This window comes from Gracilinanus agilis, chromosome 5 (genome assembly GCF_016433145.1).
Source record: "Gracilinanus agilis isolate LMUSP501 chromosome 5, AgileGrace, whole genome shotgun sequence".
In the NCBI taxonomy this organism is placed as follows: Eukaryota; Metazoa; Chordata; class Mammalia; order Didelphimorphia; family Didelphidae; genus Gracilinanus; species Gracilinanus agilis.
Genome location: NC_058134.1, coordinates 266,983,334 through 266,997,971, shown reverse-complemented (window position 1 = coordinate 266,997,971; position 14,638 = coordinate 266,983,334). Strand labels below are relative to the sequence as shown.

The window sequence follows — 14,638 nt, the reverse complement described above, 5'->3', positions numbered from 1 at the left end:
GAATAATATTCAGAACAAGAGATTATAGAATTAGAACTTGAAGATATCTTAAAGGTCATAAAATCTGACTCACTCATTTATTTTTATTTCTTTTTTTGTCTCACTTTTGGACAACTCTGTGCTACATAATCCCTATTTTGTAGATGAGGAAACTGAGGCAAACAGAGATCAAATAACTTATTCAGGATCTCACAGGGAAGCGTCTGAGGCTTGATTTGAACTCAGGTTTTTCTGATTCCTGTTCTATCTAGTTCTATGAATTTAAATGTAGTCCTTGGAAAAAGATCTAATGTGCCTCTTTCTCTGCAGCGGTGGGCAGGGATTATGCTACAGAAGCTCATGAAAATGATGACCAAGGACAGAGTGCAGCCTCTCTGGATAAGTTCTGTCCTTCCCTGAAATGGCAGCCATATCAAGCTTCTTCCTGGCACAGCTTACTCAACAGTCATTCGGAAAAACTGTAAGTGTCCTTTGTGAAACTCTGTGTTTGTCAACTGAAGTTGCTGAGCTGGAAATGGAAAGTGGGAGGATTGGAGAGAGAAGAAAAACTCCCTCTCTTTTTCATTTGTTCTTGAGCAGTGAGGCTGGAGAAAACTTTATCTTTGAACTCAACTCACAGGTTTAATTTCTAGATTTAGGCAGAGGCCGTTGTTAAAATCTCAGGTTGTTTTCACTCCCTATGATGCTTTAGCCAAAAATTTTAGAACCAAGTTCATTGTACTTATCTAAATTCTCTCTCTCTCTTAGGACTTAGCACAGTGTTTCTCACACAGTAGATGCCTAATCAATGCTAATTGGATGACTGAATGTTCAATAAATATTTGTAAGTGAATGAAGGAATGAATTGAATTCTGAGACTTCATTGTTGACTAGTTAAATGTTCATTCCAACTCTAAACTTTTTGGATTACTTGTTCTGAACAGAGATCTGAGGATTTTAGCTGGTGATCTAAACTCAATATGAGTCAGCAATGTGATATGGTAGTCAAAGGAAAAAAAAAACAAAGCTAATTTGATCTTGTGATTCATTAGGAGGGGCAGAAAGCTCAGGAACTGAAAGGTGTTAGTTCCAGTGTAACAATTCCTTTGGAGTATTGTGTTCCTTTCTAGGCATCAAAGTTAAGGGACATTGATGATCTGGAGAATGTTCACAGGAGGGTAACTAAGATGGGGAAGGACCTTGAATCTATACTGACTTCTCATCCTCACACCTGCAGGAGGGAATAAAGAGTCCCTACTCCACTTCAACCATGAACTCGTTTCCCACTTCTCCCCTCAACTTGTCATGCAGACATAGCTGTTCATACCACATGGGTCCTTCAGGAGTAACTGACCACAAGGACTACTGGGCTCTCCCATTTGCCTTGACTCTAGAGCCTCCAAACATCTGGGCATCATCATCTGACCTGCCCTTGGACCCTAAGGATTCTGAGCCTTGCCATGTTCTCTGAAGCTGCACTCTTAGGACCACAAGTCCTTTCATCCAGTCTTTCATCCAATAACTCTCTTACATGATTAACAATCATGTATAGGTGTTCCTGGAAAGCAGGGATTATTTCAATTTTCTTTTTCTAAGAATAACTAGCATGTATAAAGTGCTTACTATTTGCCAGGTATTGTGCTAAGTGCTTTATAATTATCATCTCATTTAATCTCACAACAGCTTATTGGAGGCAGGGGCTAGAATTATCCCCATTTTATAAATAAAGAAACTGAGGTAAGCAGAGGTTAAATGACTTGCCCAGGATCACATAGTAAGTGTCTGAGGCTAGATTTAAATTCAAGTCTTCTTGATTCCATGCATTTCATTCTATCCACTAGACCACTTAGCTCTGTTTACTACAGTGCTTTATGCATAGTAAATGCTGAGTAAATACTTTTTTATCCATCTACCACTAATTAGCAAGGTTATTTCCAAGACCATACCATGAACCCATCATTGGACTTATACTTCATTGTGTCTAAACTTCCTTTAAACCTTAAAAAATGTGTTTTAGGATTCCTAATTCTGTCATATCTCTGTAGTCAGTTTCCATTTGTTCATGTCATGTGCCCATCTTCTTATTTTGGAATGACTTAGAGATATGGCAATCCCAAATCCCAATTTCAAATGCTAATATGGAATTTTGTTACTTGTAAAACTGTGGACTATAAATCTGGGAGTTTTCTTGGAATTTTCCCAAATCAATGATAGGTTCTCAAAAAGAACAAAGCTATTCTTTGTTTTTTAAAACCCTTACACTTTCTGTCTTAGAATCAATACTAAGTATTGATTCCAAGGTAGAAGAGAAGTAAGGGCTAGGCAATTGGGGTAAGTGACTTTGCCCTATGTCATGTAGCTAGGAAATTTCTGAGATCAGTTTTGAACCCAGGATCTCCCATCTCTATGCCTGACTTCTCCATCCACTGAGCCACTTAGCTGCTCCTGAACAAAGCTATTCTTTTGGATTTTTATGGTGATTGGGCTAGAAGGAAAAGCTCTTTCCCCCCTTAGAATAAAATAGAGGAAGATGAAATAGATATTTTGACTTCAAATGTTAATAAGGAGGAGAAAAAAGAAAAAAAGGACACATTCTTCCATTTCCTCATCGGTAATATGAGAGTAGTAACCTAGATAACCTCTAATGTTCTTTCCTCTGAAGTTCCATGATTTTCCAAAGCTCAGTGGATCATCATAATAATAACTCACATTTTTATAGTACCTTCCAGATGAGAAGCATAAGATTGTAGATTTAGGACTAGAAAGAACCAGAGATACCTTTGATTTCAACTCCTTCAAATGATTGCATTTGATTGTGAAATAATTCTTTGAAACAGGTAATGTAAGTTGTACCATGCCCTTTAGATGAGCCAGTCAAAAAGCATTTTTTTCTGAATTTGCTATGTGCCAGGCATGGTGCTAAGTGCTGGGAATATAAAGAGAAGCAAAACTCCTCAAACTCTCCTAAAGTATTGTGTACCTATTCAGTATTGACAGATGAGGAAACTGAGGCTTAGGAAAGTTAAGCTTGATGTTATCCAGTTTTGAGTTGGGAATCAAGACCATCTTCTGCCTGGGGCTCTTTTCACTAACCATACTGTATCCGTCTTAAACCTATCTTACAACATTTGATTCAAAAGGGAAGAAAAGCAGGAGAGGGAGATAGGAGGTCCTAAAGTCTAAATAGAGTTTGCTTGTACTTAGTCATACAGATATAAATCAAATCCATTTGAATAGTGCTTACTCTACAGGAGTTATCCATCCTAATTCTAACTAGAGTGAGAATACTTAAAGTAAGAGTTTATTCAAAGAGGACTCCATATATGGAAGAAGGTTGTTCTAATAATAAACTTGAAGACATCTTTTTACCCAGTTGCCAAGATGAACATTAATTCCATTTTTACTTGTAGCAGACTTTGTAGCTATTTTGGACTTGTCTCTACTCTTCAGTGCTAAGGGATGTGTACATGGAGACAACTGCCACATTATGGATACCACAGAAAGAGTAATTTTGAATACTTGTCTGTAGTCAAAGACTAGAACTCAAGACTCATGACCACCAGTTCCATATTGGTTTTTTTCCCTTAAGGTTGATTATTGCTTTTTGTTTTTATATCAGATTCATTTCTCCTTATACCTCTTATCTTGCCATGATTGGACTCTTCCTTGAACGAAGACCCTTGCCTGGTCCACAGAGAAACTGGTATTCTTATGGGCATGGGGGTATTCCAACTGGGTTAGTTCCAGACCTTTTAATTATAGCTCTACCTTTAAGTTCAGAGACCATTTATATTTTAAATATATCCGTTATAGTTACTAAGAATCTTTAAGACACTCCAAAACAATACCTTTAAGACACTGAAAGAAAAGAGCTAAAATTCTCCAAACTTAATCTTTTTTAAAAATCATTTATTAATATTCATTTTTAACATGGTTACATGATTCAAGCTCCTACTTTCCCCTTCACCCCTCGCTGTCCCCCCACCCATAGCCGACTCACATTTCCACTGGTTTTAACATGTGTCCTTGTTCAAGACCTATTTCCAAATTGTTGATACTTGCATTGGTGTGGTAGTTTAGAGTCTACATCCCCAATCATGTCCTCCTCAGCCCATGTGTTCAAGCATTTGTTTTTCTTAAATGTTTCCTCTCCTGTAGTTCTTCTTCTGAATGTGGGCAGCGTTCTTTACCATAAATCCCTCAGAGCTGTCCTGTGTCATTGCTTTCTGCTGGTACAGAAGTCCATTACATTCGATTTTACCATAGTATATCAGTCTCTGTGTACAATGTTCTTCTGGCTCTGCTCCTATCGCTCTGCATCAGTTCCTGGAGGTCTTTCCAGTTCACCTGGAACTCCTCCAGTTTATTATTCCTTTGAGTGCAATAGTATTCCATCACCAGCATATACCACAGTTTGTTCAGCCATTCCCCAATTGAAGGACATACCCTCCTTTTCCAGTTCTTTGCCACCACAAAAAGTGCAGCTATAAATATTTTCGTACAAGTCTGTTTATCTATGATCTCTTTGGGGTACAAACCCAACAATGGTATGGCTGGATCAAAGGGCAGGCATTCTTTTATAGCCCTTTGAGCAGAGTTCCAAATTGCCAGCCAGAATTCTAAACTTAATCTTGAGTGATTTCTAAAACAGATATTCTAAGCTCACTTTTTGCAAAACTTCTGAGACTTCCTTTTCTGGGAGCCAGGATGTCGGAATAAGGAATATTCTAAGATAGCCCCAAAGCACCTCCAAACACACACACATACACACAGAGCAAAGCGTTTCGTATCTAAAGCTGTATTGACATTCTTGTCCAATAATGCTCATCTGTAGAGTCAGAAATGGCTATTCATTTCATATTAGTCATCAAAAATATGGACTGAATAGTCTGAGAGCCACAACCTGCTCTAAAGATCATTTAACCTTATTTCCTTATCTTAAAGAAGAAAACTGAGAACCAGAGAAGTAATGAGAATGTCTTACGGTCATAGCAGAGCAATGATTTGAACCCAGACCTTCTGCTTACAAATCTGGTGTTCCCTACACTCTCCTATGTCCAATTCTCTTTCTCCTAGTCTAAATCAATCACGCCTTCCCCTCTACTGTGCAGCCCCCACTGTGCTCTTTTCAAGCTTTCTTTTAAATCTGATCTGTTCTGTCCTTTTCATTTCCTTCGCGGAAAAGCACTGATTAAAGTTATCACAAAGGGATTTTTCCTTGATTCAAGCCCCTATGAATGCTGCTATGAAAACTATACAGTCAATGCCCCTAGTCTTAAAGTGAACAAATGAACAGATTAGTTCAGAAAATCCAAGTCAATAAAAAGTTCCCAAATGATGTAAGACAAGTGTTCGCTATCATTCTTTTCACTGATGGATTTTTCTTCCTCTGGCTCCTACTAAAATGACATCTCCTTATAATGATCCTTTAAGGTTGCTTATAATCAATGAATTGTGGATTTAGAACCATTTGGTGGCATAGGTATACTTTTGGTTGTTGTTGCCAAGGATGTTCAAACACTTTTCTCTAAGAGATCTGTTAAAGTTTGCTGTTTTGGAGCTCCGGAGAAAAACATTTTTAAAAACTCCTTTTCTTGTCTAATAAAGAATTTTAAAATGGACTTTGTTTTTTTCCCCAGTAATACTTTATTGCATTTTTCCCAATTACATGTAGAAACATTTTGTAGAAGCATTTTTTAAACATTTATTTTATGGCATTTTGTCATCCAAATTCTCTCCCTCCTTCTCTCTTCTCCCCACCTCCCTGAGATAGCAAGTAATTTGGCATAGGTAATATATGTGTTACCATGCAATACATATATTTTTCAGATTTTCAAATTAATTTGTTATGGTAAAATTTCCAGGTTTCTTCCTTTTCTCCTCCCCTCCCTGTACTAGAAAAAGCATCATTTTACAAAAATATATATGTATATATCTTAAAAACTCTTATCTTGCTTATTTCTCTATCAGTTTTTTTCTTTGGAGTTGGACATACCCAAGTTATTCTTCAAACAATATTTCTGTTGCTGTATGTAATGTTCTCTTGGTTCTGCTCATTTCACTCTCCATAATTTCATGTGGGTCTTTCCATGTGTTTTTAATTTTTTTTAAACTCTTAACTTCTGTGTATTGGCTTCTAGGTGGAAGAGTGGTAAGGGCGGGCAATGGGGGTCAAGTGACTTGCCCAGGGTCACACAGCTGGGAAGTATCTGAGGCCAGATTTGAACCTAGGACCTCCTGTCTCTAGGCCTGACTCTCAATCCACTGAGCTACCCAGCTGCCCCCTTTCCATGTGTTTATTTTTTAAAAAATTAACCTGTTAATCATTTCTTATGGCATAGTTGTACTCTATCACAATCATGTGCTACAACTTGTTTAGCCATTCCCTAGCTGATGGGCATCCCTTCAATTTCCAGTTATTTGCCACCACAAAGAGAGCTGTTAGAAATATATTTCCATATGTGTCATGTTGTGAAAGGAGACACATATCTCACATTCAGGGGAAAATTCATGAAAGAAATAAAATGAAAAATGGTGTGCTTCAATTTCCATTAAGACTCCATCAGTTCCTTCTATGGCAGTGGAGAGCATTTTTCATCATGAGTTCCTTGGAGTTGTCTTGGATCCTTGCATTGCTTAGAATAGCTAAGTCATTCCCAGTTGATCATTATACAATATTGATGTTACTGGGTACAGTATTCCCCTGGTTCTGCTCACCTCAGAGTTCATGTAAGTTTTTCCAAGTTTTTTCTGAATTCATTCTCCTCATCGTTTCTTATGGTACATCCATATTCCATCATTTTTATATGCCACAACTTGTTTAGCCATTCCCCAATTGATGGACATTCTTTCAGTTTACCATTCTTTGCTGTCACAAAAAGAGCAGCTATAAATATTTTTTGTACAAATGGGTTCTTTCTCCTTATTTCTTATCTCTTTGGGATGCAGACCTAGTAATAGTATGGCTGGTCCAAAAGACATGCACAGTTTTGGAGCCTTCACCTGTATGAACCTTCCTTTGTAATAAAGAAATCAACATTTATTAATTTTTATTTATATATAAAATATAATCATATATAATAAATTAATAATTTATTTATTATTAATAAAACTAACCCTCTGTGAGCTAGGGTTTGGGGTTACCAGGACAAAAATGAGACACTCCCTCAAGTCACAGATGATTGGAAGATTGTAAACCCCGGTGCCTGGAAGGATAGTAGTGCTCTTTGCAGAAATAGGGAACTTCAGTAGAGGAGTGAGTTTGGGGAGAATCATGTTTAGTTCTGCCTTGGTTATGATGGGTTTGAGTTGCCTCTGATACATACAGTTCAAAATATCTCAAAGGAAGTTAATGATGCACAATTGGAATTCTAGAGGAAATCTAGGGCTAGTGTAATAATTAAAAATGGGTTTGACAAATATAAGAATTAAAAAAAATTATTGTGGTCACCGTTTATAAAATTAACTCTTAAGTCACAAGGCTGTTAGCAGCTTTAGTAGCTTTGTTATAGCAGGGTAGAGATAGTGAAGAGGGAAATGTGGGAAGGTGATAGGGGAATTGTCTAGCCTATCACTCTAAGTGTGCTCCAAAGAAATCTAGCTTGCTCCTCGACAAAGTTCCAATCTCTGGCCAGAGGAGCAGGAGAGTCTCAGCCTCCAAAGCAGAAGTCCTCCAACGCAGAAAATGATCCAATGGAGAGACATTCACCCAGAAGTCCTCCATTGCCCAAGAAGTGCCGAAGAATGCAGAAGAATCCAATGCAGAGGCCCTCCCTCAGCAAGAGCCACCAGCACAGCAGAAGCAAAAGAAGATCCCCAGAATGCTCTCAGCTGGCTTTTATAAGCAGTTTTCTCCATGTCACTTCCTGTCTCTCTGGTTCCTCCTTCCTTTCACTATGGGCTGGTCTATTACATCTCAGGAACCAATCAAAGTCTCTCAAGTTGCCTAGCACTGCTCAGGGGTCAGTGTCTGTGGGATCCACCTCCCGTCCTCTGAGGGTGTGAGCTCTTATCAAAAGGATTCACAAGTTCCCAAATGATTAAAGTAAAAATGTGGAGCTCTCTATGTACTTGATTAAGTTAAGATAAAAAAGTCCCCTTTCACACTAGCTAGGTAAATCTGGGAGCCATTTGCATAGAGATCTTAATTATATCTATGGGAACTGACGAGTTTACAAAAAAAAAGAAAAGAAAAAGCCTCAGAACAAAAGCTTTGGGAATAACCACTATCAATGGGCATTATATAGATGTTATTATTGCTTAGTATTTTCAGTCATATCTGACTCTTTCTAACTCCATTTGGGGCTTTCTTGGCAAAGATACTGAAGTGGTTCGCCATTTCCTTCACCAGCTCATTTGACAGATGAGGAAACTGAAGAAGAAGGGTTAAGTGACTTCCCCAGAGCCATAGAACTAGTAAAGATCTGAGGCCAGATTTGAACCCCTGCACCACCTAACTTTTCATATAGAAAATATGTTAGGCTTTCCTGTCCAGGACTCTAACCTCTACCACCTAGCTCATTATATAGAGGATCTGGTAGCAGAGGAGGTTGAGGAATGATCATACAGCTAGGAGAAGAAAGAACCAAGTGTTGTAAAACCCATAGAAGAGGGGAGCATCTAGGAGGAGAGAGCAGTCAACAATATCAGATGTTACCGAGAGGTTAAAAAAGATGAAGACCAGGAAAAAGAAATCAATAGGCAAAGACTGCTTCTCTCAGCATCTACCACACTCTGCATATGTAGGCACTTGCTTCCCTACTGAGAGGAAGGAACTGAGCTTTGGTTGTCAGGGCCTGTGAGGCCAGTCATTACAATTAATCAGTTTGGCTGCTTCCTAGTCTTATTTTCATGTATATTATCAAAGACATTTTGCATATTGTTTTCCTTTTTTCTAATTACTTCTTTCCACCTGAGTTCATACAAAAGGGAAGCCAACATTCTCTGAATCCATATTTATCATTTTTAATGACATAATAATATTCTGTTCTATTCTTTTGTTTAGTTATTTCCCCAATCAGTGGGCATCTGTTTTGTGGTTCTTTGTTATTACAAAAAGTGTGGCTATAAATATTTTAGTATATATATGGGGATTTTTGTATGGTCTTAAATCCCTTGGGGTAGAAGCCCTGAGGTAGAATCACTAGACCAAAAGTCACTTGCAATTAGACTTATTTGCCAGGGCTCTTTCCTTTACAGTTTATAGACTTTCTAAATCACAAATATTGAGATGTTTGCCCATTCTGTAGTGAGATCCATAGAAGCAGGGAGTATACAAAAAAGAGAAAGAAGCTGGTATTCTAAAGCAGAACTAGCATTCTATATCTATATGAGGGTAAAAACCACACTACCGAATGGAAAGGCCATTATATTTGGATTCAAGACATGTGGATTCAAATTCTGGCTCTGTTGTTTGCACCTTGGACAATTTATTTCATTTCCTGGGTTTGTTTCCTTTCATATAAATTAAGGGTATTGAACTAGATGGCCTCTAAGTTTATCCTCTGAGTTCTACTATCCTATGAGCATGAGAAACACTACCAAAGTTATTTTGCAATCTTTAAGTTCCCTCTAACCCTTGTTGTCGTGCTACAATATGCAGTTGTAGATATTTCCAAAAATGACCTGATGATGGGGAAGTTGGAAAAAAGATTTTTTCTCTCTCTTTTAAAAACTTTTATTTTTATTCTCATGCAAAACACACTTCCATATTGGTCATTGTTGTAACAGCAAACTCATACTAAACACAAACCAGAAAATAAGACCATAAATACACTTATGTGCTTTCTCTGGAGGTGGAGAGCATTCCCCATCATAGGTCTTTCAGAATTGTCCCCAATCATTGCACTGCTGAGAGTAGCCAAGTTTTCACAGTTGATCAATATATGATATTGCTGTTATTGTGTACATTGTTTTCCTGGTTCTGCTTATTTCACTCTGCATCAGTTCCTGCAGATCTTTCCAGCTTTTTCTGAACTCATCTTGCTTATCATTTCTTATAGCACAATAGTATTCCATCACCAACATGTAGGAAAAAGATTCTAAAGTGACAATTCTCTAGTGAGAAAGGGAATTCAGTAAATGGTACGATAAACTGGTAATTTAAAGCCATTTGTGGCAATACTCACTTCTGATGATTGTCTTTTCTCATCGACACATTAATATGCCCAAGTGATTTCTTGTGGTTCAAGCTTGTGGTCTAGGGCAAAATTTAGGGGCATTCTTTTTAGATGGAAAGAGATGAATTCTTCCGGCCAGATTCAGTTTTGTAGTGAATTTTAACTTCCAGCCTCCTCGTAGGGCTTGGTCGTGTGGGTGCCTAGTCACAAGTAACTGGGCTCAACTCATCAAGCATTTTTTCAGTCCGCAGAATGTACAAAGGGCACTCAAAATAGCAGCTAGCTGTATTTCCACTATGGCAGGGGCTGAGCTTTTTTTCCTCTAAGAAGATAAAAAAGCAAACATGGACTTCTGCCAGCTGTGATTTAAGAGATCATTTTCATTTCCTCAGGGGGGAAAAATTAAATTGATTAAACATAATAAAAGGCAATTCTCACAATGCATTTTTTTCCTTGAAATGTTTTTACCAATATTGTTAGGGAAATGAAATGTGGAGGTAATATTTCCCCAACCATTCACTCGCCTCTTCTTTGTCCTAGCCCTGATGTAGGCTACAGTGTGGTCACAGACAAAGGATTTAATTTCTCTGCGCTAGATGAGGCTTTTGTTTGTCAGAAGAAGAATCATTTCCAGATCACTGTCCATGTCCAGGTTTGGGGGAGTCCACAGTTTGTCCAAACCCAAACGGGGATAAAGCCAATAGAAACATTTTACTTGAAAGCTTTTGGAGTGAAGGTGAGTTTTCTCTTCTTAGTCACCCATAATAAAATCTTATTTGAACGCACTTGGTTGATGCTACATTTGTAACATGTTTTAACTCTGGTCCCATTGTCTGAAGGCCAACTCTGTTCCTTTTTCTCTCCTCCCTCCTTTTTTTCTGGTGTTCTGACAGGGTTGAAGAGTCTATCCACCTACCATCAGCTTGAGCCCCTGCTGATAGTGTTGCCCTCATTTTTAGGAGCCCAGTGACTAGCACTCCAGTTCTATTTAACCATTTAAACATCAGATTAGCTTCCAAAAGGATATTTACTGCAAAAGTAGATCAAGAACAAACATCTAAACATTCCCTTCCTAAATCCTCAGGGGCGAAACCCCCTCCATATCGTATCCCCTCAGTCTTGAGGGATTGGAAATGGACTCGGTCCACATTTAATTCAGTTCCTAGATAGCATTGGTCTATCAAATTCCAATTAGAAACCCCATTGGTGAAATCTAGGATCTTGCTCTTCAAGGCTTCTCTCCTGGGGGGGGGGTAGTTACAACACGTGGCCCAGATTTCTGGGTTCCAAGATCTCTGTCCTTAGCTTCCTAGATTGGAGATTTCTGTCTGGGCTTCTAAAGTGGAAAAGACAAAGGACAAGAAGTTGAAAGGCTAAACCCAATTCTAGGACCATGTGGCTTTCCCTCTCCTCTCCCCCTTTGGATGAGTTGCCTACTTTGAGGGAAGGAATTCATTGAGGTAAAGAAGCAGACTGGGCTCAGTCAGTCAATGGATCAGTAAATATCTATTAAGTAACTACTATGTGCCAAGAAAAGCAATTTTAAAGATCTCAATGGTTCTGGCTACAAAGTCAATGGGAACAGGAAGCTGCTGACTACACCGCAGGTAACACAAAATGTCTTTGATCGTGTACTCCCAGAACCAAGTCCCTCAACATTTCCCATCTGGGTGACTCCACCTTGGGTGATCTGGGCATGCACCAAACCCCCATAACCCAACTGTCCTTAGAAGGGAATTAGAAGGATCCACTGGGAAGCTGTATGGGCGGCTTGGGCAAGGAAATAGGCTAGAAGTGAGCAGACTGGATAGGAGGCTGCTACAATAGTTTTGGTGGGAAGAAAAGGGCTCTAAGCTAGGGTGATTGCAATTGTTTGGTTCTTTTCAGTCATGTCAGATTCTTTGTTGACCCCATTTGGGGTTTTCTTGGTAAAGATACTGGAGTGGTTTGCCATTTCCTTCTCCAGCTCATTTGACAGATGAGGAAACTGAGGTAAACAGGATTCAGTGGCTTGCCTAAGGTCATTCAGCAAAGATATCAGAGTGGTTTGCTATTTCTTTCTCTAGCTCACTTTATAGATGAGGAAATTGAGGCAAACAGGGTGAATGATTTGCCCAGGGTCACCCAGCTGGCAAGTGTCTGAAGCCAGATTGAGTCATCAACTGTGTCACCCACCAGGTGATTACAGTATAAGAGGATGAAATAGGAGCAAGGCAATACAAACATTATAGGGGAGATGCTAAAACTATGAGCAAAACCACCTCTCCCTACAAAGCTAGTGCTTGGTTCTATGCTCACTCCTATTAGAATGGGAATTCCTTGAGGGCAGGGAATGTTTTAGCCTTACTTTGTGTGACACAAAGTGTTTAAGGAACCCGAGGTCTAGGCTCTCTTTCTTTTTCCTTTCCTTGGAGTTAATCTTCCCTTCCTGGCTACTTTTGCATTCCACACACTTAGCACAGAGTCTGAAATAGAGGAAGGGCTTAGTAAATATTTGTTGACTGACTGATGGACATACTCAAGAACTTTAGAATGAAAGGAGTCTTCATTAGGCAGAAAAATGATATAAGGTGTTATTGTTGCTAAGTTTGCTTAGAAAAACTTAAAAACAATTATAAGAAATTCCATAGAGTAAATATTTATATTAATGAATTCTGATTTTCTAGGAAAGAGAAATAAACATTTCCAGCTCAACTCAAGAGTCCAGAAAGCAACAAGATTATCTTGTAAAGTTATCCTGACAACATTTGCTTTCTGTCATCCTGGACTGATTGGTTAAGGAATTTATCCTATGTTTTTTAAAGGGAATTTGTAAATTCTGGGAAATATCTGAATTAACTAGAACTGAGATATTGATAAAGAAGCCAAAGGAATGGAGGTCATTTTCAGTTTGTTGACTTCTTTACTTAATTATTCTTTCCTCCCCATAATCCCTCCCATTCCTGTAAACCTTTATTATTGGCAGACAACTTTGCCTACTATCATCCAAGAAGCTAGAAGCCATCAAGAATGAGCTCCCTAGTCTCCTTTTTCTCTCCATTTCTAGATAGTTTTTGAAGTAACGCCTAACCTTTTTCCCTTTCCTTCAGTATCAGAGGAAGAGTTTTTCCTCCTTTTCTCTAAGACTAATTCCTCAAGCTATGTCCCTGATATCATCATAAGAGTGTGCTATAAATGTTTAACAACTTGATCTCTGAAAAAAATGTGTACAAGATGCCTTTTTAAATTTAATCTGTATTATTAATATTTTCTCCATTGCTTTCTTAAGTCTAGATAGTCAATTAAACAAAAAAAACCCCTCCTTTTTAGTATTCGTTGATTTCCAGGGTGTAGAGCAGGGGTCAACAACATATGGCTCTCGAGCCATATCTGGCTCTTTTGAGGGCCAGATATGGCTCTTTCTGCAGGAGCCATAAAGTCCATTTTTTTTCAGGTGCTGTTACAGGAACGCACACTGTGAGCACTGTACGGCTCTCACGAAATTACATTTTAAAAAATGTGGCGTTTATGGCTCTCACAGCCAAAAAGGTTGCCGACTCCTGGTGTAGAGGCTCACAAGGGAAATTTAACAATCAGCTCTCCCAGAGCCTTTATGAGCTGACTCTACTACATCCTTGCTCTATCCTTTCTTAGATCTTCTCCATCAATTATCTTCTCTGTCTCCATCATCTTTGATCTCTTTTTCCTTCCTGCTTCCTTTTTCTTGGTCTGTCTACCAGTATGCATGAGAAATAGTGTAAAGGAGTAGATAGAATCCTAACTTTGAAACCAGGAAGTCTTCTGTTCAAGTCTTGCCTCTCACACACAGTGGCTATGTGATGTTGGGCTAGTCCTTTAATCCATCAGAGCTCTAGGCAATCTATTAAAATTGTAAGTTTGAGGGGAGGTGCCATATTGGTAAAGGGAGTTCTCCATACCAATAAAACTGCAGCTCTAGTCCTTATTCCTCATCGTCATGCAACATAGACATTCAAGTGTAACAATATGTATTTGATTCTGGGTGAATGTGGTCTATACTTGCTATCTTCACTTTCTCATCATATACCCTCTCCTTAAACCTGTGTAAACTTTCTGCTGTACTGAAACTAAAGTTGCCAAGATCACTTAAAGTTACTGATCACTTAACTGAAACATTCCCCTCATCCTGTGCAAGGTCTTATTCATGTTCTCTTTGTAGCATTCAATGCTCTTGTTCACCATCTCTTTGAAACTCTCTGCTTTGATGGCTACTGGAATATTCCCCCAGCCTGGCTCTCCTACTCCTTTGACTTCTCCTCTATCTTCTTTGCTTTCACTTCCACTCCTTAATTCTGAGCCTTCCCTGAGGTTCAATTCTCACTCATCTCATCTTTTACTTGACCATTTCATCGATTCCCATAATTACGTCCATCAACTCTGTCTCAATACTCTAGTATCCTTGACATATCTCATAAAGTCCAGTCTCATATTCCATTCTGACAAGGATTTATTAGATGTCTGCTATCTATATGACCCTGGGCAAGTCATTTAATCCTATTCACCTCAGTTTCCTTGTCTGTAAA

At 38.6% G+C, this 14,638-nt stretch overlaps 1 protein-coding gene across 1 annotated transcript in view; it reads left to right on the top strand.

Moving 5' to 3' along the window:
* The window catches only part of MYRFL (myelin regulatory factor like), a 149,245-nt gene that overhangs the window by 32,559 nt on the left and 102,048 nt on the right, over window positions 1-14,638 (top strand). Inside the window, exons 6-7 of the mRNA XM_044679198.1 lie at window positions 310-460; window positions 10,638-10,833. Of these exons, the coding sequence (XP_044535133.1) occupies window positions 310-460; window positions 10,638-10,833 (347 nt within the window). The remainder of the gene's footprint in view (window positions 1-309; window positions 461-10,637; window positions 10,834-14,638) is intronic.